Source organism: Schistocerca americana, chromosome 7 (assembly GCF_021461395.2).
Source record: "Schistocerca americana isolate TAMUIC-IGC-003095 chromosome 7, iqSchAmer2.1, whole genome shotgun sequence".
Lineage (NCBI taxonomy): Eukaryota > Metazoa > Arthropoda > Insecta > Orthoptera > Acrididae > Schistocerca > Schistocerca americana.
This window is the reverse complement of record NC_060125.1, coordinates 142,220,440-142,242,573: the sequence shown is the minus strand read 5'-3', so window position 1 is coordinate 142,242,573 and position 22,134 is coordinate 142,220,440. Positions and strand designations below refer to the sequence as shown.

The 22,134-nt window shown below is 39.4% G+C and overlaps 2 protein-coding genes across 3 annotated transcripts in view; one reads left to right on the top strand and one right to left on the bottom strand.

Moving 5' to 3' along the window:
• LOC124621833 (nucleosome assembly protein 1;2-like) overlaps positions 1–22,134 on the top strand; it is a 344,932-nt gene that overhangs the window by 300,248 nt on the left and 22,550 nt on the right. The window lies entirely within an intron of this gene.
• Positions 1,419–20,511, bottom strand: LOC124621826 (nucleosome assembly protein 1;2-like). Of its 2 annotated transcripts, none has more exons than XM_047147266.1 (2): positions 20,258–20,511; positions 1,419–1,562 (listed from the first exon to the last, which is right to left on the bottom strand). In XM_047147266.1, the coding sequence occupies exons 1-2, from the start codon at positions 20,469–20,471 to the stop codon at positions 1,438–1,440; spliced, it is 339 nt and encodes a 112-aa protein (XP_047003222.1). In that variant the 5' UTR covers positions 20,472–20,511; the 3' UTR covers positions 1,419–1,437. The 2 variants fall into 2 exon arrangements, with proteins under 2 accessions (XP_047003222.1, XP_047003221.1); XM_047147265.1 differs by lacking the exon at positions 1,419–1,562 and adding an exon at positions 18,455–18,693.

The window sequence follows — 22,134 nt, the reverse complement described above, 5'->3', positions numbered from 1 at the left end:
GAGGCGTCGTTTGGCATTTACAATCGTGATGTGTCGCTTAGGAGTAGCCGCTCGATTTTGAAATCCAAGTTTTCTCACCTCCCGCCTATCTGTCATATAACTTTCAGTGGATCCCGATGCAGTTAGGAATTCCTGTGTGATGGTCTGGATAGATGTCTACCTATTACACATTACGATCCTCTTCAACTGCCGGCGGTCTCTGTCAGTCAACAGACGAGGTCAGCCTGTACGCTTTTGTGCCGTACGTGTCCCTTCACGTTTCTGCATCACTATCAGATCGGAAAGAGAGGATCTAGAGATTTTCAGGAGTGTGGAAACCTCGCGTACAGACGTATGACGCAAGTGTCACCCAATCACCTGAACACGTTTGAAGTCCGTGAGTTGCGCATTGCGCCAGATTCTGTCCTCTCACGATGTTTAATGATTTCTGAGGCCGCTTATATGGAGTACCTCGCAATAGGTGGCAGCACGATGTGTATAGTATGAAAAACGTACGTTTTTGGGAATGTCCAGATACTTTTGATCACATAGAGTATATATTTATTAAGAGAAGTCAGTAAATACTGATGCTACACTTTTACAATGACTCAGCTGAAGTCCTCTTGATTTAAGTGATAATTAATTGAAACCCTCAGGTGCCGACAGGTGTTGTCGATATACGTTGATGGGGACAGCAGAAAATGTTTGCCCCGATCGAGACTCGAACCCAGGGTCTGCTGTTTACATGGCAGACGCTCTATCCATCTGAGCCACCGGGAACACATATGAACAGCGCGACTGCAGGGACTTATCACTTGCAAGCTTCCGGTGAGACCCACATTCTCAACTGCCCACAAACTACATACGTAATGTACCTAATAGATATTTGGCCATCCGCCCATTAGTCGCGCACACTAAGATGACGATTCCCGTAAGCGTTCGGGCAATCTGTGCCCTTTCGCACAGACGAAGGTCAGTGGCTGGATAGCCTTTAACTACTTTAGTTTTATCTGTATTCTCTTGATTTCTTCCAATGTTTAGATTCATTAACCAATTATATCACGATAACCCTTCCAAATAGGAACATTGTGATTTGATATTAAAATTTTTCTTCCATCTCTGAACAGAATGTACCAGAGCTCTTTTGTAATATCATCTGTTGCTTTGAAAAATGTTACTAATTGACATTTAGATCTGAATGAGAAACACTGAGGTCATAAAGATATGCTGAATTTTTCTCCCAGCACAAAACACATTTACAGTTAAGCATATAATTCCATTAATAATTTCGCACTTTTGGTAATATGGTCTCTCATAGTCCTCTGCACACATGTAAGACTTTGGGTAATTTAAAACCAATTTTGTTAAACGCATCGGTGCTTTATTTCTGCTTTGTTAGTACAGTATGAGCAACTTCAGATGGCGTGTCCATGGTGTGGGCTCCCTCAGCAGCGGCGACTACGCTCTGTGTGCGACTCTGCGGGCGGCGCCTGACCTGGCGTGGGGTCTGTTTGCAGCTCTGCCCGCTCCGTGTCGGCTGCCTGCCCGCGCGTGCTTGGCGTGGCCAGCCCGGGCGTGAGCACCTGCTCGACAGGAAACAACACACGTGATGTCCCAGTGACACCTGGTTACCTTCTTTCTTACCAGAAAATTTCAGTTTCTGTAATACCAACTACTGTTACTGCTGCTGCAAACACTATGCTCGCATTTTATAGGCGCAAAGTATACTTCAGAAGCGTTTAACACATAGATGACGGGTTTCCTTTCACTGGAATAGTTCCTACCTTATACTTCAGGAACGCTGATCTAGCCTACAATTGCTAGTCGTGGTATATTTAGTTCCAAATAATGTAGTATACTGCCAGTTGGTGTTTTACACTATGGTGCTCTGATACATGTATTTACAAAGTTGTAGACAGAGAAATTGGTAGAAAAGTAGGTAGCTATGGTAATACTCAGAATACCATTTATCTTTTGTCCACGTTTAAAATGTTCATAAAAGAGTTTCCCAAAACAAGTGAAAAATATAAAAGAACTCAAGCAGTAGGCCTATACGAAAGCTCAGTGTTCGTCAGTACATAGCTCTAAAATATCACTCGTTGAACCCTATTCGAATGAACTCCCAAGTGCAATGTAAGAATTCTACCGGTAAGACAGATTTATTGTTCCAATCCCAAAGAAAGTAGGTGTTGACAGATGCGAAAATTACCGGATACAAATTACTAACGCGAATTCTTTACAGACGAATGGAGAAACTAGTAGAAACTGACCTCGGGGAAGATCACTTTGGATTCCGTAGAAATATTGGAACACGTGAGGCAATACTGACCCTACGACTTATCTTAGAAGCTAAATTAAGGAAAGCAAACCTACGTTTCTAACGTTAGTAGACTTACAGAAAGCTTTTTACAATGTTGACTGGAATACTCTCTTTCAAATTCTGAAGGTGTCAGGGGTAAAATACAGGGAGCGAAAGGCTATTTACGATTTGTACAGGAACCACATGGCAGTTATAAGAGTTTAAGGATATGATAGGGAAGCAGTGGTTGGGAAGGGAGTGAGACGGGGCTGTAGTCTCTCCCCGATGTTATTCAATCTGTATATTGAGCAAGCACTAAAGGAAGCAAAAGAAAAGTTCGGAGTAGGTATTAAAATCCTTGGAGAAGAAATAAAACCTTTGAGGTTCGCCAATGACACTGTAATTCTGTCAGAGACAGCAAAGTACTTGCAAGAGTAGTTGAACGGAATGGATAGTGTCTTGAAAGGAGGATATAAGATGAACAACGAAACCAAAACGAGGGTAATGAAATGTAGTCGAATTAAATCGGGTGTTGCTGAGGGAATTAGGTTAGGAAATGAGACAATTAAAGTACTGAATAACTGACGATGGTCGAAGTCGAGATGATATGAAATGTAGACTGGCAATGGCAAGGAAATCGTTTCTGAAGAAGAGAAATTTGTTAACATCGAGTGTAGATTTAAGTGTCAGGAAGTCGTTTCTTAAAGGATTTGTATGGAGTGTAGCCATGTATGTATGTGAAACATGGACGATAAACAGTTTGGGCAAGAAGAGAATAGAAGCATTTGAAATCTGGTGCTACAGAAGAATGCTGAAGATTAGATGGGTAGATCACATAACTAATGAGGAGGTATTGAATAGGACTGTGAATAAGAGAAGTTTGTGGCGCAGGCCGGAGTGGCCGTGCGGTTCTAGGCGCTACAGTCTGGAGCCGAGTGAACGCTACGGTCGCAGGTTCGAATCCTGCCTCGCGCATGGATGTGTGTGATGTCCTTAGGTTAGTTAGGTTTAACTAGTTCTAAGTTCTAGACGACTGATGACCTCAGAAGTTATGTTGCATAGTGCTCGGGGCCATTTGAACCATTTTTTTAAAGTTTGTGGCACAATTTGACTAGAATAAGGGATCGGTTGGTAGGACACGTTCTGAGGCATGAAGGTATCACCAATTTAGTATTGGAGGTTGGAGTGGAGGGTAAAAATTGTAGAGGGAGACCAAGAGATGAGTCCACTTAGCAGATTCAGTAGGATGTAGGTTGCAGTAGTTATTAGAAGATGAAGAAGCTTACACAGGTTAGAGTATCTCATGTGCAAGAAACAAGACGATTATACTCACTGGTTATGAAACTTTAGTAGCAACGTTAACATGTATCTATATATAAAAATACCTGCAGTGTGCACGCAATATTTCAACGGCATCTACATCAGCATATGGACTTCGTACTATATGGATTCTTCCCATCTCCAGTCACTTGGTCTGCCGGAACAGTAAATAAGTGGATTGAGACTATCTCTGGACTCGCAGTTAATACCAGATCTGAAACCTTTTACTATGCTTTTGCTGGGTAATAGGTGTCTATCGTTAGATGCCGGCCAATTTATATTTTTTAACGCTTATTTTTAACTCCCCGTGGGCAGTCAGGCTTGTGACTGTATGTGCCCCCTTGCTTGTATATATTCAATGTCCCAGACAGTTCTGTATAACATTAATAACATTTAGTAATATCCTAAAAAGTGATGCATGTGATTCGCAGGTAGACTTGAAACAGTATTATCTCGATTCCATATCTGTAGCTATGGTCGCCTGACGTAAAAAGCGAGAATCCTAGCCACTTCGTTATGCTGAACTTCAAAACTTCACTGTCCATTACAGTGTGTAACAGGCTAGCAGACACGTGGCCGCGGCAATGGTTAAAAGATTGGGTTCATCTGCCATTTCTCCCTATTAGGCTGCTGTACAGAATAAATGGAAAAATACAGCTTCTCACAGGCCGAAATGGACAGTTGTTTCAATTCCTAACTTGATCATAGGCAATATGTGGAATTACTTGTGCATTATGGCAAAAATATCAGAAATGTTACCAAAGGACTTTGTGTTCTTATGGTCTTTCACTTCTTTATAGGGGGTCTTTTGATTAATATATATCTCTACTTCTAAAACAACACCTTTTTTTCAGTTTATACAACGTTTTTCATGTTTTCTTCAGTGTGCCCTACTGTGAGTTCATGTGTTTTAAAGTGGTCACTCAAAGCAGCTTTATGACTGGGAATACAGCGTTCTTTGAATCTTATAGTAAGCTTCCTTCTTCTTTGTCTACGTATTCTTCATCATATAGATCACAGATGAATTTAGACACCTCTGATTTATCATGTACGTCTTCTTTCTCTATCTTTTGCCTTAACAACTTCCCTTACCTCATTATTTATTTGAAAAACCACTTTAGCAGTACCACTTCAGAAACATGTTCTATTCTATCAGGGATCTTTGCCTAAATATGGCATTATTACAAACCTAGGGTTTCCTTTATTTCTTATTTTCTGTAGCCTTATCACTTGTTGTCTGTACTTCTCTTTTAATCAAATCTGTGTCTTGTAAACCTTTTCTCCTGACATAAGGACAGACCCATTGCCCACAACTACATGACGTAAAATGTTATTCTCACTGTCTATACTTTCTACAGATACGGGTAATCAACTGAACATGTCATCATGGCATAAAAAGTGCACACTGAAAAGGATATGGGGTGAAATGAAGACACATGTATGATTGCATCTGTGGTTGTTAGTTTTCTAAATATGTTGTAAGTATGTCATTCATAAAGTTTGGATATCTTCAAAAAGAAGATAGCTTATAGAATTATTTTCTTCTACCTACATAACACCGTTAATATTAGGAAGTAGCTCATCTGAGTTACTGTGTAGGTTTTTCAATCTATGTTGTGCTGTAACTGAAAAGTATGAGCCTGTCATCAAGGCAACTTTTATAGTTGTTCAGTGAAGCAATTTATTTTCAGAATCATCCATGAAAATGTTTGCTAGTGTCACTGCCAAGCAATTAACCATTGGTAAATCATTTGGCTATCTGAAAAAGGTCAAACTGAATACAAAATACTTTTGAGACAAAACTAGCCACAATTGACAACATACCTATTCAATTTGCTAGTTATTCATTTTCTTGTATGTCGGTCGATTATTTTTGATGATATTAATTGTTTTTCAACTGGTTCATTTGCATATGGATTGCTAAGCTCTAATGATGTGAGTTTAGCTGCTGGGTTTGTAACCTCTAAGGTGACCTGCATCAGTTCTGTTGCATTTTTTACTATGTGACTATTTGTGAATCTGTAGTTTTCAGTAATAATCTTATTCGATTCTTGACTTACAAAGTGACAAGTGCAATCGATGTAATTGAAAATTGCTTATAGGGAAGCACAATTTTATGTATTTTTGAATTAACTCTAAGGTTATTAGCGATTTAGTTGATACCTATACACTTTTTCATTGAATGTCAGTAAAAATGGAACAGGAATTATTACCTTCCCCTTAATTTCGTCTCTGTATTTACCAGTGGGAGCTTTCGGAATCTTAAATATTTGATCATCTTTTAATAAGAGTTTTAGTAATATATGCAGTTCTGTAAGGATAACAAGCGAACTGCCTTTGTGTGCCTTGAAATTTAATTCGTTATTGTCTGTACCAATAATACCTAGGTCACTTTTGTGAAACCTTTGTCTTTTGCCAGGTGTTACACGCTCTTTCATGATGCGTCAATACATTTTTCTAAACCATCGATACACATATGTACAACACACCCCTCTATATTCTTCAGTCTGTAGAGGATGGTTTCCTTACCTATGTTTTGCTTTTAATTCACCCTTAAGCAATTTATTTTTACAATATATCTTGATATTCTCAGATACATCATTCCTAACCTTGATATTCATTTAGAAGAAGCTGGAATCACTTTCAACGAAATACGCTCCCTTACAAATCTCTTTGCTTGTACGTACATAAATTACTTTAAATTGCTTCTTTGGTACATATTGACCACCAAACTTGCTTTACTGGGCACCGCAAGAAATATTTTGTGCATGTGGCGCCAAAAAAGTGCAATGAATGTTAAGAACCGCATTATGCAATACAAGTCATAACGATATATTTTATAACAGACAATCGATTTTAGTCTAGGAACAGACCATCAGCAGGCCTCCAGCATCAAAGAAAAACAGGAACCCATATTACTAGGTGTGTAACATGAAAGCATACAGCTGATATGTGAGACACCAATAAATACTTTACAGCTTATAGCAAAGTAACAAAGAACGTACAGACGCATCTTAGCTTTGCGTCTGCGTGATTGTAGTATCAGATACTGGACGTACAATGTTCCAACTTTGCTATTAGCTTGGTCCATTTATCCTTATAGCTGTTAACTGTGTGAAAAACGCATGGATCCAACAGAATAGGTAAAAGATTTAACGAAAAGCCAATATGCATCTGCTAGAAATACACCCCACTGACGTTAAGATCATACAGAATAACAAACTCAAGGGGAATCCATTATATTACAATATTAACATTTTAATAACAGATTACTCAAAATACATCTATTATATTACAGCACTAATAGTTCAGTTGCCGTCTGCATGTTATGGTTACTAAACAGTGTTAGTAGAAACACAGGTAGACACATGTCAGTTTAACCAACACTGAAAGTAAATCTTTTTTTATACAGGCAGAGACCTTATACATGGTTTAATAGACATTATAAGTGCTTAAAATCGCAAGATCTAACCATAGCTCTAGTTCTTTGTTTAATACATCACTTATATAAAGTTATAAGGAAAGGCTATCAATGTTCAGCAGTGCCATATGGATTAGGGGAATTACAGATCATCACATAGTTTAACAATAGACCTACAGAGTATTAAAGTAAGTCACCAGCCAATGTCATACTGATATTTGCTTAATAGTCCTCAGTTGGAATTCTTGCCTAGTTATTGTCTTAATTTATCAAGCTACGTTATAACAGAAGGTCATGTTAGGTGGGTCATGGAGCCCTTCAGGAACATAGCGGGCGGGGAAGAAGTCCAACGTTCACTCGGTGTGCTCGCTGGGGGGCCTTGACCAGGATGTGGAAGAGGCTCTTCCAACGGCTATCGAGCGTGCAGGGTGCAGCCAGCTGCAGATTGTTGCTCATTTCGGCACCAACGATGCCTGTAGTCGGTGTTCCGAGGAAATCCTTTTGTCCTTTCGACGGCTGGCTGAATTGGTGAAGGCAGCCTCCATCTCTCCAGGAGTGGAAGCTGACGATCTGCAGCATCATACCGAGGGTGGACCGGGGTCCTCTGTTTTGGAGTGGAGTGGAGAATCTAAACCAGAGGCTACGTCGACTCTGTGACGAAACTGGCTGTAGATTCATGGGTAGTACAGTACTTGTGGCGTACCCGTGGGGTTTTTTTAGATTAGGTTCCTCCCCATGGGAAACAAACCGTTAGCCCGAAAAATTACCAGATCATGACACTGATGTGGGTGTTCCAACTGTAAAAATTGTTAGTTCGCCTAAACAGGTCATTCAAAAGGATTTAAATATACTTAATCCCATGTTAGTAATTTGTCGAAATGTCTGTAGAAAGATCCCCGAGTTAATCTCCGAAATAAACAGTAGGAATGCCAATATTGTATTAGATAGGAGGGATAGGACTGATGCTATAGGAGGTGGTGTGTTCATTGCAGTTAATAGCTGTTTAAACACAGTTGAGATCGATAATGGGTCGGACTGTGAAATAGTTTGGATAAAGCTGTCAATCAGACAAGGATTGACCATTGTATTAGGATGTTTTTATAGACCACCAGCATCTTCAACAAACGTCGCAGTACGTTTCAGGGAAAGTCTTGAGTACATAGGAAGTAAATATCCAAATTATCCATAGGTGGAGACTAATCTAGCTTCCATTGACTGGCAAAATTACACGTTTATCACAGGGGGTAGCAGCTAAGATTCGTATGAAGTTATTCTAGGAGCGCTCTCAACATACAACCTTGAGCAATTGGTTAGAAAACCAACTCGAGATGTGAACATATTAGATATCTTGGCGACAAACAGACCTGATCTTTTTGAGGAAGTTAATCTAGAAGAAGTTATTAGCGACCATAATGTCGTTGTGGCTTCTATGTCAGTGGAAGTTGCAAAAAAAAAAAAAAAAAAAAAGCAAGGAATATCGTAGAGTTTTCTTCTTTGGGAAAGCAAATGAAATTATCATTAATGAATATCTTCATCGTCAGCTCCAATCACCGTGGGACAAAAAGATATTGAGCATCTTTGGTCGGAATTTAAAGGTATTGTTCACCACGTGCTAGAGAAGTATAAGCCCAGAAAAAGTATAGGGGAGGGAAAGGATCCACCTTGGTACAACAAACATATTAGGAAGTTGCTGAGAAAGCAGAGAATTTTTCACAGTCGTTTTAAACGTAGTCACTGCCCCGCTGACAAACAGAAATTTTGCGACATGAAAGCAGCTGTCAGAAGGACAATGAGACACTCTTTAACAAATTTGGAAGCAATATTTTATCTGCAGATTATAAAAAATACTCCAAAAAATTTTGGTCGTCTGTAAAATCTATGAACGCTCAAATAATTCAACACCTTCTCTTGCTGACAGTATGGGTAATATAACTGATGATGATAAACAGAAGCCTGAAATTCTAAACCTAGCTTACAGCAACTCGTTTACAATAGAGGACTGCAGCACCATTCCCCCTTTCAATTATCTAACAAACGCAAGGATGGCTGACATAGTGTTTAGTGTATCTGAGATTGTAAAACAGTTAAGATCCTTAGACGGCAGGAAGGCATCTGGCCCAGACGGTATTCCCGTTAGATTTATGTTAACTATGCTACAAATATAGTACCATTCATATCCGTCATCTATCAGAGATCATTGGAACTGCGACAAGTTCCACGGGACTGGAAGAAGGCCCAGGTCATAGCAATCTATAAAAAGGGTAGAAAATCTGATGCACACAATTACCAGCCAATTTCACTGCCATCGATTTGTTGTAGAATCATGGAACATATTTTGTGTTCAGACGTAATTATCTTTCTAGACTCTGAGAAGCTCATCTGCAGTAGCCAACACGGTTTTAGGAAACAGCGGTCATGCGAGACACAGCTGGCCCTCTTTGTACATGATGTAAAACACGGTCTAGATACCGGCTCCCAGGCTGATGCCATATTTCTCGACTTTCGAAAGGCGTTCCACTCAGTTCTGCACTGTCGCTTGCTACAAAAAGTGCGCCCTTACGGTGTATACAATGACATATGCGGTTGGATAGAATGACTGGCAGTTATCTCTCAATATTAGAAAGTGTCGCCTTGAATGGGGTAACTTCAACAGAAACAAGAGTAACTTGAGGTATGCCCCAGGGCAGCGTAATAGGTCCTCTGCTTTTAACGATTTACATAAACGATTTGGTTGATGGTATTGACAGCGGCCTTAGACTGTTTGCCAATAAGCCTGTAGTCTACAGGTAAGTAGTATCACACGAAAGTTGTGAACAAATCAATGCGGATTTGCAGAAAATAAATGAGTGGTGTAATGACTGGCAGTTATCTCTCAATATTAGAAAGTGTAATTTACTTCGTGTAACAAGGCGGTAACAGAAGTAATGTATCTATGTGTGACTTTTCGAAATGATCTCAAATGGAATGATCAGTTTACACAAGTAACGGGTAAGGCGAACTCTAGATTGCAGTTTATTGGTAGAATCCTGAAGCGATGCAGTCCTTCAACAAAAGAAATAGCTTACAATATGTTAGTTCGTCCAGTCTTACTGTTCGTCTGTACGGGACCCTTACCAGTTGGGTCTGATTCAAGAGATTGAGAAGGCCCAAGGAAAAGCGGCAAGATTCGTGACTGGTATATTTAGCCATCACGAGAGCGTTACATATCTCATAGAAAGTTTGGAGTTGGACACACTTGCAGATAGACGAGACGCTAAACAGAAGGTTCTGCTCTCTAAATTCCGAAATCCAATCTTCACTGAGGATGTAGAGCATATATTATTACCACCAACTTTCAAACCACGTAGTGATCATCATTCAAAGATAAGGGGAATAAGAGCTTGTACTGAGGGGTTCAGAGAGTCGTTTTTCCCTTGCGCGATTCGCGAGTGGAACGGTGAGGTGGGTGGGGGAGAAATATGACTTTGGCATGAATTGTGCCCTCCGCCACACACCGCTTGATGGCTAGCGGTGTATTTATGTAGATGTAGATGTAGAAATGCATGACATGTTCACGTATATTTCATAAGAGAAACAGCACAGTAATGGATCAAACATCATCAACCAGACTTTTAAGGTCTTTTAATTTGTTACTATTACATCAAAAATGTTACTAAATAATGGTATGTTAATCTGAATAAAGGTGCTATAAATGTGAATGAAGGAATGGTATGTTCATCTCAATTTTTAGCACCTATTAGGCATAAGATTCCACGACTGTTGCAAGTTACATAATTATCAGAACCCGTCACCTGCATCTTGCTTATTATTCTGATCAATTGCCTTAATTAGTTACTAATTATCCAAACGCTCATAACTTTTCATCACATGGCATTATAAAGTATACAATAATTCATTTGCGAGTGGGTTCTTTGTACATTTTCTTGCAGGGCATTAAAATAACAAAAAATTGTAGCATCAACAATTCTTGTCACACTATAACAATCAGTAACCACTAGTAGTACAACACATATTCAAGAACTACACAGTAAATTCCATGAGCTAAATCCTTATATAATCTTGACTATTCAGGTAAAAGTATATATTGCTATCAGTTTATGATAGCTCAATAGTGTAAAAAATCACTTGTGGCCTTTGTGTCCAGGAATACATAGACTAACAGGAAGGAAGCTTAACATAAGGTTTAAAGAACATTGTAAACCCAGGCATAAATCTTCTTTTAGTGACACCTTACAAAACTAGAAAATACAATGTGTAACATTGAAAAAACGTGGAAATATTTCATGAATGGAAAAAGGTATTCAGATTAATCTTCTGAAGGCGGCAGAGATGTATAACAATCTGAAAACCCAACTTAAAAGATACTTATTGTACAGAGAGAGCCTAACAACACAAAGTATCAACTTTGATGATGTCTTTGCCAGAATGCAGGTCAAATTATACCAATGTCCCTTATGCTATGTTGTAGGTCAAGGCTACATAGTTTGTGTTGAGTCGTCATAGTCAATTTCAGCATGATTCAAGGCATGCATAGATGTTTTGTAAAAGTTTAGTACTATGGCAGGATAAAAATTTTAAGCAATTTATCATGATTTTCGCTGTTGGCGTTGTATACACAGTTTGGTGTGTTGAACTATCTTTCTGAATGATCCTGTCAAAGCTTCAATGCTGAATTATATTTTCCGATCTTGTGGAGTGGACAGAAATATTAAGTGGAAATTGGGAAGTGAATATGCTATTAATAGCCTTTTGAAAAACTTTCTGTTGAGTATCGATCTTGTGAATGCATGCCATTCTTGATTCACCAGAGTTTATAAATGTATGATGACATCACTAATTAGGTAGAAGGGATAATTAAGAACAGTGACAACTAAGAGGTATTAACTGAGCTGAAAAGTGCAAATAACATATTAGGTATTCTCAATATGTAATAATGTAAAAATTGATGTAAATTAAATTGTGTGTAAGTTTACAATATTGTTGTAATACATTCCTTGCTTTGTTGAGGCAGTATTTTAATTGTTGCCTATATTCATTAATGTGAATTTCATTATCCTGGAGTTTTGGCACTGTTGGTCATATAATTACTATAAACATCAAGGAAAAAATTTGTGTTTATTAAGGCTGTGATGATCTACTTCTACCACAATTCAAATCGAAATTTTTTTGTTACATGTAGCTACTAGTTGTGTCTTTATTTAACATTGTACTAGCAGCCTTTACAAATATTTTCATGTTGAGATATGAGTACAAAATGATCACTATGAGATAATGTGAGGTCACACATGAGAATGGTTCATGCTTTGAATGGAATTGCTATCTTTACCAGCAAAATTGTGGGCACTCACGCTACACAAATAGCATATCAAACAATCATGCTCTATGGCATTCCCACTGGACTAATACTACAGACACTCCAGACAGGGTGAGGTGCTAGCTGACAAAATGTTGATTGAAATGTTAATATTAGGAGTGACCGCCAGTGGTTAGTGCACTGCAGACGTCCTACACTGCCATGGCTCGAGAAGATATCATGTAGGACTGAAATCTAAGCCATTCTTCTGTCTGTAGTCTCCACAATCATGTTTTCCTTGGCAGGCGCAACACAGTTGGTTCTGTACTCCATGATTCTGTTTGTGAACAATGATTAACTAGAGTTGAAGAAACAGTTTATTCTAGAAACAGCCTCTTCGTTTTCTACATGGACTGTTTTCTCCATGGAGCAATACTGTAAACAATGTCATTAACATAATTTACATCCACTCATTCGACAGCAGACTGACATTAAAAGTGTAATAGGTTAAGTAACAAATTCAGGAGGAGAGCCACAAAAAGTTCTGGTTTCTTAAAAATTAGTTTCATTTGTAGCTATTTGCGTTCTTTTCCATAAAAAAAAGATTATTTATACTGTATTCATAAATGTTTCAGACAAACGATATATATATATATATATATATATATATATATATATATATATATATATATGTGTGTGTGTGTGTGTGTGTGTGTTGATGCATATGTATATCTGTGTGTGTGTGATTTCAGAAGCATTGCGTTCTGATATGTATTCACTTAAAATGGATGATAACTGCTCTTGGGAGATCTGGTTTACTCACAAGATATATGTCTGAAGTAACATTGTTGATCTGGTAATGATGTCATATAATTTTTACTCTTTTCAGGAAATGTTACTAAGAGTACAGTTATTTAAAATAATGATGTTCTGTTGATATGGACCCATAAAGATATACATTGCTATTAGAGTATCAGTCCATTATATGTTAGTGTAATTACTCAATAATTATTGTGTTTGTGTTAGGTGCATGCCAGAGGTTAGGTAACCATTTCTGTAATGCTGACCACCCTGCAAAATAGCATTCGAGATTTGCTGTAAATCTATGGGGTGTTTGATGAAAGATTTTCCTTAAAATTTCAATGATCAATTTATCGATTCTTACATGAATTCATGCTCGCAAGTCTGTTCAAAAGCTTTTCCTACCAGCTTAATGCATTCCAGTCTTTGACTATTCGAGTGATAGCACGTCCACAAACTTATACTTTGCAGACACTGAGTATGGACCAGTCACAGAACAGCATGTACTGTGTCACGTGTTTATGGACTTTGTTTTATAGTGGACAAAGTGTTGTCCTTAGTTTTGTGATCTTCTCATCTCGTGAGTTCCACATGTTCTGTTCTGAACGACTAGTGTCGCAACTTGCTCATGGACTCTAGGTAACTGAATTGACATTACATTCTGATGGCTATTCTCACACTACAAACTACATCTACAGCTACACGGATCCTCTGCAAATCACATTCAAGTGCGTGGCTGGGGGGTTCATCTGGCATCTTCACAATTCTCTATTATTCCAATCTCGTATAGAGCATGGAAAGAATGAACACGTATATCTTTCTGTACGAGCTCTGATTTCCCTTATTTTATTGTGGTGATCGTTCCTGCCTATGAACGTCGGTGTCATCAAAATATTTTCGCATTTGGAGAAGTAGGTTGGTGATTGGAACTTCGTGATAATATTCCGTTACAACGAAAGACGTCTTTCTTTTAATGATTTGCAGCCCAAATTCTGTATTATTTCTGTGATACTCTCTCCCATACTTCGCGATAATACAAAACGTGCTGCCTTTCTTTCGATGTACTCCGTCAGTCCTACCTGGTAAGGATTACACACCGCGCAGCAGTATTCTAAAAGAGAACAGACAAGCGTAGTGTAGGCTCCTTAGTAGGTCTGTGACATTTTCTAAGTGTCCTGCCGATAAAACGCAGTCTTTGGTTAACCTTCCCCACAACATTTTTTGTGTGTTCCTTCCAATTTAGCTTGTTCGTATTTGTAATACCTAGGTATTTAGTTGAATTTACGGCTTATAGATTAGACTGTTTGATCGAATAACCGAAGTTTAACGAACTCCTTTTAGCACTCATGTGGATGACCTCACACTTTTCGTTATTTAGTGTCAATTGCCAATTTTCGCAACATTCGGATATTATTTCTAAATCGTTTTGCAGTTTATTTTGATCTGATGATATTATTACTCGATAAACGACAGCGTCACCTGCAAACAACCGCAGACGGCTGCTCGGATTGTCTCAAAAATCGTTTATATACATAACTACCTTGAGGAACGCCAGAAATCACTTCTGTTTTATTCGATGACTTTCCGTCAATTACTACGAAGTGTGACCTCTCTGACAGGAAATCACAAATCCAGTCACATAAGTGAGACGATATTCCATATGCACGCAATTTCACTACGAGCCGCTTGTGTGGTACAGTGTCAAAACCCTTCTGGAAATCCAGAAATACGGAATAGATCTAAAATCCCTTGTCAATAGCACTAAACACTTCATGTGAATAAAGAGCTAGTTGTGTTTCACAGGAACGATGCCTTCTAAACCCATGTTGAATGTGTGTCAATAGACCGTTTTCTCCAAGGTAATTCATAATGTTCGAACACAATATATGTTCTAGAATCCCGATGCATATCGACGTTAACGATATGGGCCTATAATTTAGTGGGTTACTCCTACTGCCTTTCTCGAATAATAGTGTGACCTGCGCAACTTTCCAGTCTTTGGGTACGGATATTTCGGTGAGCAAACGGTTGTGTATGATTGTTAACTATGAGGCTACTGCATCAGCATACTCCGAAAGGAAAGTAATTGGTATACGGTCTGGACCAGAAGACTTGCATTTATTAACTGATTTAAGTTGCTTCACTACTCCGAAGATATTTACTTCTACGTTACTCAATTAGGCAGCTGTTCTCGATTCGAGTTCTGGAATGTTTACTTTATCTTCTTTTGTGAAGGCATTTCGGAAGGCTGTGCTTAGTAACTTTGCTTTGGCAGCACTGTCTTCTATAGTATCTCCATTGCTATTGGGCAGAGAAGGCATTGAGTGTTTCTTGCCGCTAACATACTTCACATATGACCAGAATCTCTTTGGATTTTCTGCCAGGTTTCGAGACAAAGTTTCGTTGTGGAAACTGTTATAGGCATCTCGCATTGAAGTCCATGCTAAATTTCGAGCTTCCGTAAAAGATCACCAATCTTGGGGATTTTGGATCTATTTCAATTTGGCATGTTTGTTTCGTTGTTTCTGCAACAGTGTTCTAACCCATTTTGTGTACCAAGGAGGATCAGCTCCGCCGTTTGTTAATTTATTTGGCATAAATCTCTCAATTGCTGCCGACACTATCTCTTTGACTCTAAGCCACATCTGGTATACACTTATTTTATTAATTTGAAATGAGTGGAGATTGTCTCTTAGGAAGGCTTTAAGTGAATATATATTTTTTCGCTTATTTTTCGAGGATTTGGGGATTGCAGTGTTCAATCTCGCTACGACACCTGTGTTCACTAACCCCTGAATCGGGTTTGATGCTCGTTGTTAACTCAGGATTCTTCGTTGCTAAGAGGTCAAGTGTGTTTCCGTGACCGTTTACTCTTCGCGTGGGCTCATGATCTAACTGCTCGAAACAATTTTCAGAGAATCCGTTAGGCACACTTTCGGATGATATTCTATGCGTACCTCCGGAATTAAACATGTATTTAGGCCAAAATATTGAGGGTAAATTAAAGTCACCACCAACTATTATCGTATAGGTCGGGTATGTGTTTAATATCAAACTCAAGCTTTCTTTGAACCTTTCAGCAACTGCATCATTTGAATTGGGAGGTCGGTAAAACGATCAATTTATTTTTTTATTCCGGTTGCCAACAGTGACCTCTGCCCATACCAAATCACAGGAAGTTTCTACTTCAGTTTGGCGACAAGATAAAATACTTCTGACAGCAACAAACACGTCACCGCCAACCGTGTTTAGCCTACCCTTTCGGAACACCGTTAGGTTCTTCGCAAAAAATTCGGCTGAGCTTATGTCCGGCATTAGCCAGCTTTCAGTGCCTATAGCAATTTGAGCATCAGTGCTTTCTATTAGTGCTTAGAGCTCTGGTACTCTCAAAAACACAGCTACGTCAATTAACAAACGATATACCAATGGTTCCTGTATCTACGTTCTTCCTGTGTTCAGCCTTCACCCTTTGTGACTGAAGCCCTACTTGTGTTTCCCCGAGACCATCTAACCTAAAAACCGCCCAGTCGACGCCACACAGCCCCCGCTACCCGTGTAGCCGCCTCCTGCGTATAGTGGACACCTGACCTATTCAGCGGAACACGAAACCCAACCACCCTTTGGCGCACGTAGATGAATCTGCAGCCCACACAGTCGCAGAACCGTCTGAGCCTCTGATTCAGACCCTCCACTCGGCTCTGTACCAGAGGTCCGCAAGCCTGTTTATCAGACAAACCGGGGAGGCCTTACGTGCTGCCCCTTGGGAAGTCTTTCGCCGCCTGCTTCGCCCCGGGGCGACGTTCCACTCTACCACAGGTGAAGGGTCAACTTCAGTGCGAGCAGTAACTGGGATTACCACTGGTGAGGACCGATCTGCATTATGGTGAAGTTCCAGGAAGCCTTTCGCAGCTTGGTACAATACTCTGTATGCAATCTTTCAGGGTGTTAAGTAGGCCTTCGTTTGTATTCATACTTAACTTGTTTTGTTCAAAGAGACATGTTATGAGCCATGTCTGAGGTATAGTATTTGATTCTCCTTCGTTTACCAGTACAGTCGGAGGTGATGGCTACATCACATTACAGCTTATTCAAAGGCGTTCTTATCTGCCGCTATGTGAAGAATTTTTCTTTGTACAGTTTCTCAGATAATGTGGCATTTTCTACCACATGGTCACCAGGCGGATTGTGTAATCCTCCATTTGTTATTGCTTTTGAATTGAGTATTAGTTATAGGTATTTAGTTAAAAGGTTTATCATTTATCTTCCTTCCCAAGTCACTTTTAAAATTAATGCTAAATTTCTACTGTACACATGATTTATTATTCAGTCTAGAGTCTGCGTTTAATTCGTACACGAAGTTTACTGTTAACTCTGACTTCAACAGGACTATTAGTTCATGTGTAGTAAAAGTGCAATCAGCAGACGCTGTCCCAAACAGCAGTCAGCAGAAGATCGTTGAAATCTTTGCATACATCTCAGAAAGTAAATAGTGTAGCTGAGATTCTGAGACAACTTGTTTTCGAGATTACATCTGACATAATCATTATATTTTATGTTCTTTGGCACACATCAATTGACTATCAGATTGAGGCTCACATTCTCATTGGTCTTGGTCTACATCCATGTCATATGTAATATACTTTCGTTGAACAAAGCTATAAAACTTTGAGAAGTAGCTCTGGCCCTAAATTCTTTCCAGTATTCATTCATGTCTCCCCTTGTTCCAATTGCAAAATTTGATTATTTTATACTGCATATTTTTTAAAAACGTTCTCAAATAGCGTTATCAGTTACTCCTTGCGTAATGATTGTCTAGACAAAGGCCACATTTTCAGGTCATTTTTTTGAAGTCACATATCCTTATGTATTGAGCTGAGTTAGGAAAAAGATTAAGAGGCATACTACCGTCAAAGCCTAAAATCAGATTCTCATTCCGCCTCTATATTGGACATGCGACAGCTTGCTGCAGTCATGTCTGTAGTTTTGGAAATGTTATAACAATTAAAAGTCATAATATGTGCAATTACTACAAGGACTTCTTTTCTTGTGTCTTCAGAACCACTAACTCAATATGATACTGGGGTATACACCCTAGCGCTCTATACTGTAGATTATGACTCCATAAGAAGAAATCCAAACTGCCATTCACATCACTGTGCAACATACACAGATAATAATATGATACTGGTAGTATAGTATCGGGCCGCATATCTCGTTTACACCCGAAAACTGGAACGCTTATAAGAAATTGGAACTTTTGCAACTTTTTTCCATTTTAAGTTATTACCTATGTGTGCACTTAATCTTAAATTTATAGGACAACGGGTAATAGACACATATGTTTGCCAGAAAGTACAGTGGTGCTTTATTTTCTCCACATGAGTGCAGGGTACAGGACAGTGGGAGCAGCTCCAGACTGCGCCTCTGCAGTGTGGTGCTCCCTCAGCAACAGCGACTACTTGCTGTGTGCAGCTCTGCGGGCGGCGCCTGACCTGGCATGGGGTCTGCTTCCAGCTCTGGATGCAATGTGTCGGCTGCCTGCACGTGCATGTTTCATGTGGCCAGCCCGGGCGTGAACACCTGCTCAACAATAAACAAACAAATATGATGTTCCTCTGACACTTGCGTACTCTCCTGTCTCATCAGAAAATGTTAGTCGGCTTAACAAAAACTTCCATCTACAGTTGACACAGATACTAACCTTAAATTTTGTAAGCATATAACACACTGAAGAATTTGATCACACATAACTTGTTTTTCTGACTGATTTCCTTTGGAGTAATTGCTGCTTCAAATATCAAGAGCACTGCTCTATGCTATAACTTTTGTTTGTAGCATATCCAGCTATACACAGTGTAGCTTTAGGTGGCTATTTTATACCATAGTGACCTGATATATACAGGGTGATTTTCATTAATGTTTAAAAACTCTCAAAGCGGAGTATAAGACTTTGAGACAAGAAATTTAATACAACGTACATGGAACCAAAAACGTCAGCAAATATCCTGAATGTGGTTGACGAACTTTGCACATGTTACATGACCAGTTTATGTACCTCCCCACAGGTGCAGTGGTAGCGGTCAGTACTAAAACACTACTCTGCTAGCGTACTACGTTTTCCTAATGGTAGATAGATTCACCATAGTCTTGTAGTGCCACTACCATGAACACTACAGTTTCACACTGCATAATGCAAGAATAAACGCAGAATAACCTTGTGGAGTAATGTGTAGAAGTGCCACTACAGTGTGGATAGGATAGACTGATCTAGCTACTGCACTTGCATTAAAGTATGCATCCCCTGGTACCATCACGTGTGCTACATTTGTCATCCACTTGGTTTGGGGATTTCCTGAAACTTGCGATCATATGTGTCTGATGTCAAATTACTTATCTCAGAGTCATCTACGTCACTTTTGGTTTCCTAAACGGTAGTATGAATCACCCTGTATCTTTATTATCGTGATGAAACTCAGACAGGTATAAGCTATGTACCTGTGATAACTTCAATTCCATCATTGCTAAACATACCTACTTGTAGAGGTCGGTAGTATGCACACATCTTAAGATGTAAGACTTAAGGCATTTTGATGCTAAAACTCAGTTTCTGTAACTCGCTCTAAATATCACTCCTGAAACATGTCAAAGCGCTTTAAAAAACTGTGGTAAGAAGACATAATAAAATCTCACTGACGGTCACTAAGAATCTTCGAAACATATAATTAACATTTAACCATATTTCAGTGAACTTTCAACTATTTTTGTAAACTTGTGTGTTGGCATAGACATATTGTTCTACCAGAAAGCGTAACTGCAGTAATTTTCATTCTGATTACAACAAAGGTTAAATGACAGGCAACTAAATGATTAGCTCAGAAATGAATAGTGAGTGCTGCTCAAAACACAACATGCATATTTAATGTATGCACTAATGGTATAATACTACACACAAATATCCTCGAACCACCTGTCTTGAGACGAATGACTTCAGTGTTCAAAGTATCAGAATAATATAGATTATCAACTAGGGACTTAAACCTACAAGAAAGTACACACAGACTCGCAGTCTACACCATAACATGATGCCGTGAATGGTACGGCAGTTAGCCCCTTGCAATGCCTGCCCGCCTCAGCTGCTGTTTACCTTTGGCTGCCCGCCTGCTCTCTCCACTTACACCCTCCTCATCACCGCTGTCGTCGGCGTCGTCGTCTGCTGAGCCGTCGGTGCCGTCGTCATCAGCGTCTCCGTTCTCGGCTGCTTCATCCACCGGTTCCTCTTCATCGTCTGCGACAGCGAACGGCGTGCAGTACGCCACGAGTAACACTCCAGCGATCAGCAGGACAAGGGACGCCTTCATGGCTGCAGTGGTTTCTACTACGCTGGATGCCTCAAATACAAGTGCCATTAGTGAGCACACCGACCTCCTCTTATACGGCGTGTCGGACACTTATCTCCCAAATTGTGGCATTCAAGGACAGCTACTTAGTGCGTACTTCAAAAGCGCGATTGGCCATATCGTCGTCATAACTTACTGCCACAAACATCTTGGGGGCCTTGGTATGCAACCTTGATGCTTAAGGTGATTGTAAGCAACTGTAAGTAACTTGAATTATGAAATTGTCTCCTTCGTATGATCAAGTGCATATAACAGCACTGACTTAGAATAACAGCTAATTTAAAAACGAATAAGACTTTGATCTACTGTTAATCTGTTCATTGTTCTCGTTGCCTTACGTAACAATTGTCCAGATTTAGTTAAAAGTGTACAACGTCTTCCCATCATACTCTGTTATCTTATGTTGAAAATCGTTACTTCGTTTTACCAATAATTAACACCAATAATTAACAATAAGCTCTGGATTTGTTTAACGTGAAGCATAAATTTGTCTTATGAAACCTATCCACTTGTTAAGAGTTTCTCTAAATTCTCCTTACTGTAGATTATTACAGGTAGGTAGACTGTGAACGTCAATATCGACGTTTGGTGCCAAGCAGCTACTTTCCACATTAGTGATTTTCTTTTATTTCTTTCATCGTTTCTCCCATGCACACAAAAATAGCAACAGTGAGAACCATTAGCCGGTTATCACTTCCGTCATAGTCTTCCATTTTTCTTCCTTTATTAATCACGCTATTTGCATATGGACTGACCCAAATAGGATGGGATACATCACGTGCCTCCACTCCGATGTTTATCTGACTTAAAGGCGTCGTTCATCACATATTGGGTATTAATTATTAAACATTGTTTCCATCCTGAACTAATACTCATTATCAACATCATTAAGACGTGTGATCCTTACAGACACTGAGACTTTATTTTATACGTTCTGGCTCGGAAGCAACCAGACACCAAACGCATTTTTCACGAATCTCTTGAATGAATCCTTGCTGTGTCGGTCTCGAAGCTTTCGTCTTGCCAGACATGCTCTGTGGGTGACAGAACAGAAGGTCAGTTATGCCATTTGTAAATCTGTTCGTACTTGAAGACATCTGTGCCATTAACTGCAGTGTTTGATTAGCATACTGCAATTGGCAACCCAGTTATCAAGGGTATAACAGCAGAACTGCTTCTTATGAGCTTTCAGTAGGTTGTCTATGGACACGTTGCTGGCAATCTAACCACCACAAATGGCAGTGAGACTTTTCGCTACGCATATTCGACTAGTCTTTCGTCTCTTTTATATATCATCTAGATGCCTATTTAGAACGTGAGACATGAGGCTCGTATGCTCATTCTAAAAGTAACATTGCTCATCTTAGACATTTAGCTGAAAGAACAATTCGTATACGAGTGCAGTTCAATAAGTAATGCAACACTTTTTTTTTCTCGGCCAATTTTGGTTGAAAAAACCGAAAATTTCTTGTGGAATATTTTCAAACATTCCCGCTTCATCTCGTATAGTTTCATTGACTTCCGACAGGTGGCAGCGCTGTACGGAGCTGTTAAAATGGCGTCTGTAACGGATGTGCGTTGCAAACAACGGGCAGTGATCGAGTTTATTTTGGCCGAAAACCAG

What these genes read in the sequence shown, in the direction of transcription:
- LOC124621826 (XM_047147266.1), bottom strand. Translation starts at nt 20,471, where the DNA reads ATGAAGGCGTCCCTTGTCCTGCTGATCGCTGGAGTGTTACTCGTGGCG. An exon ending in GAGCAGGCGGGCAGCCAAAG is followed by an intron (nt 1,563 to 20,257) that starts GTAAACAGCAGC and finishes CCTGTCGAGCAG; the next exon opens with GTGCTCACGCCCGGGCTGGC.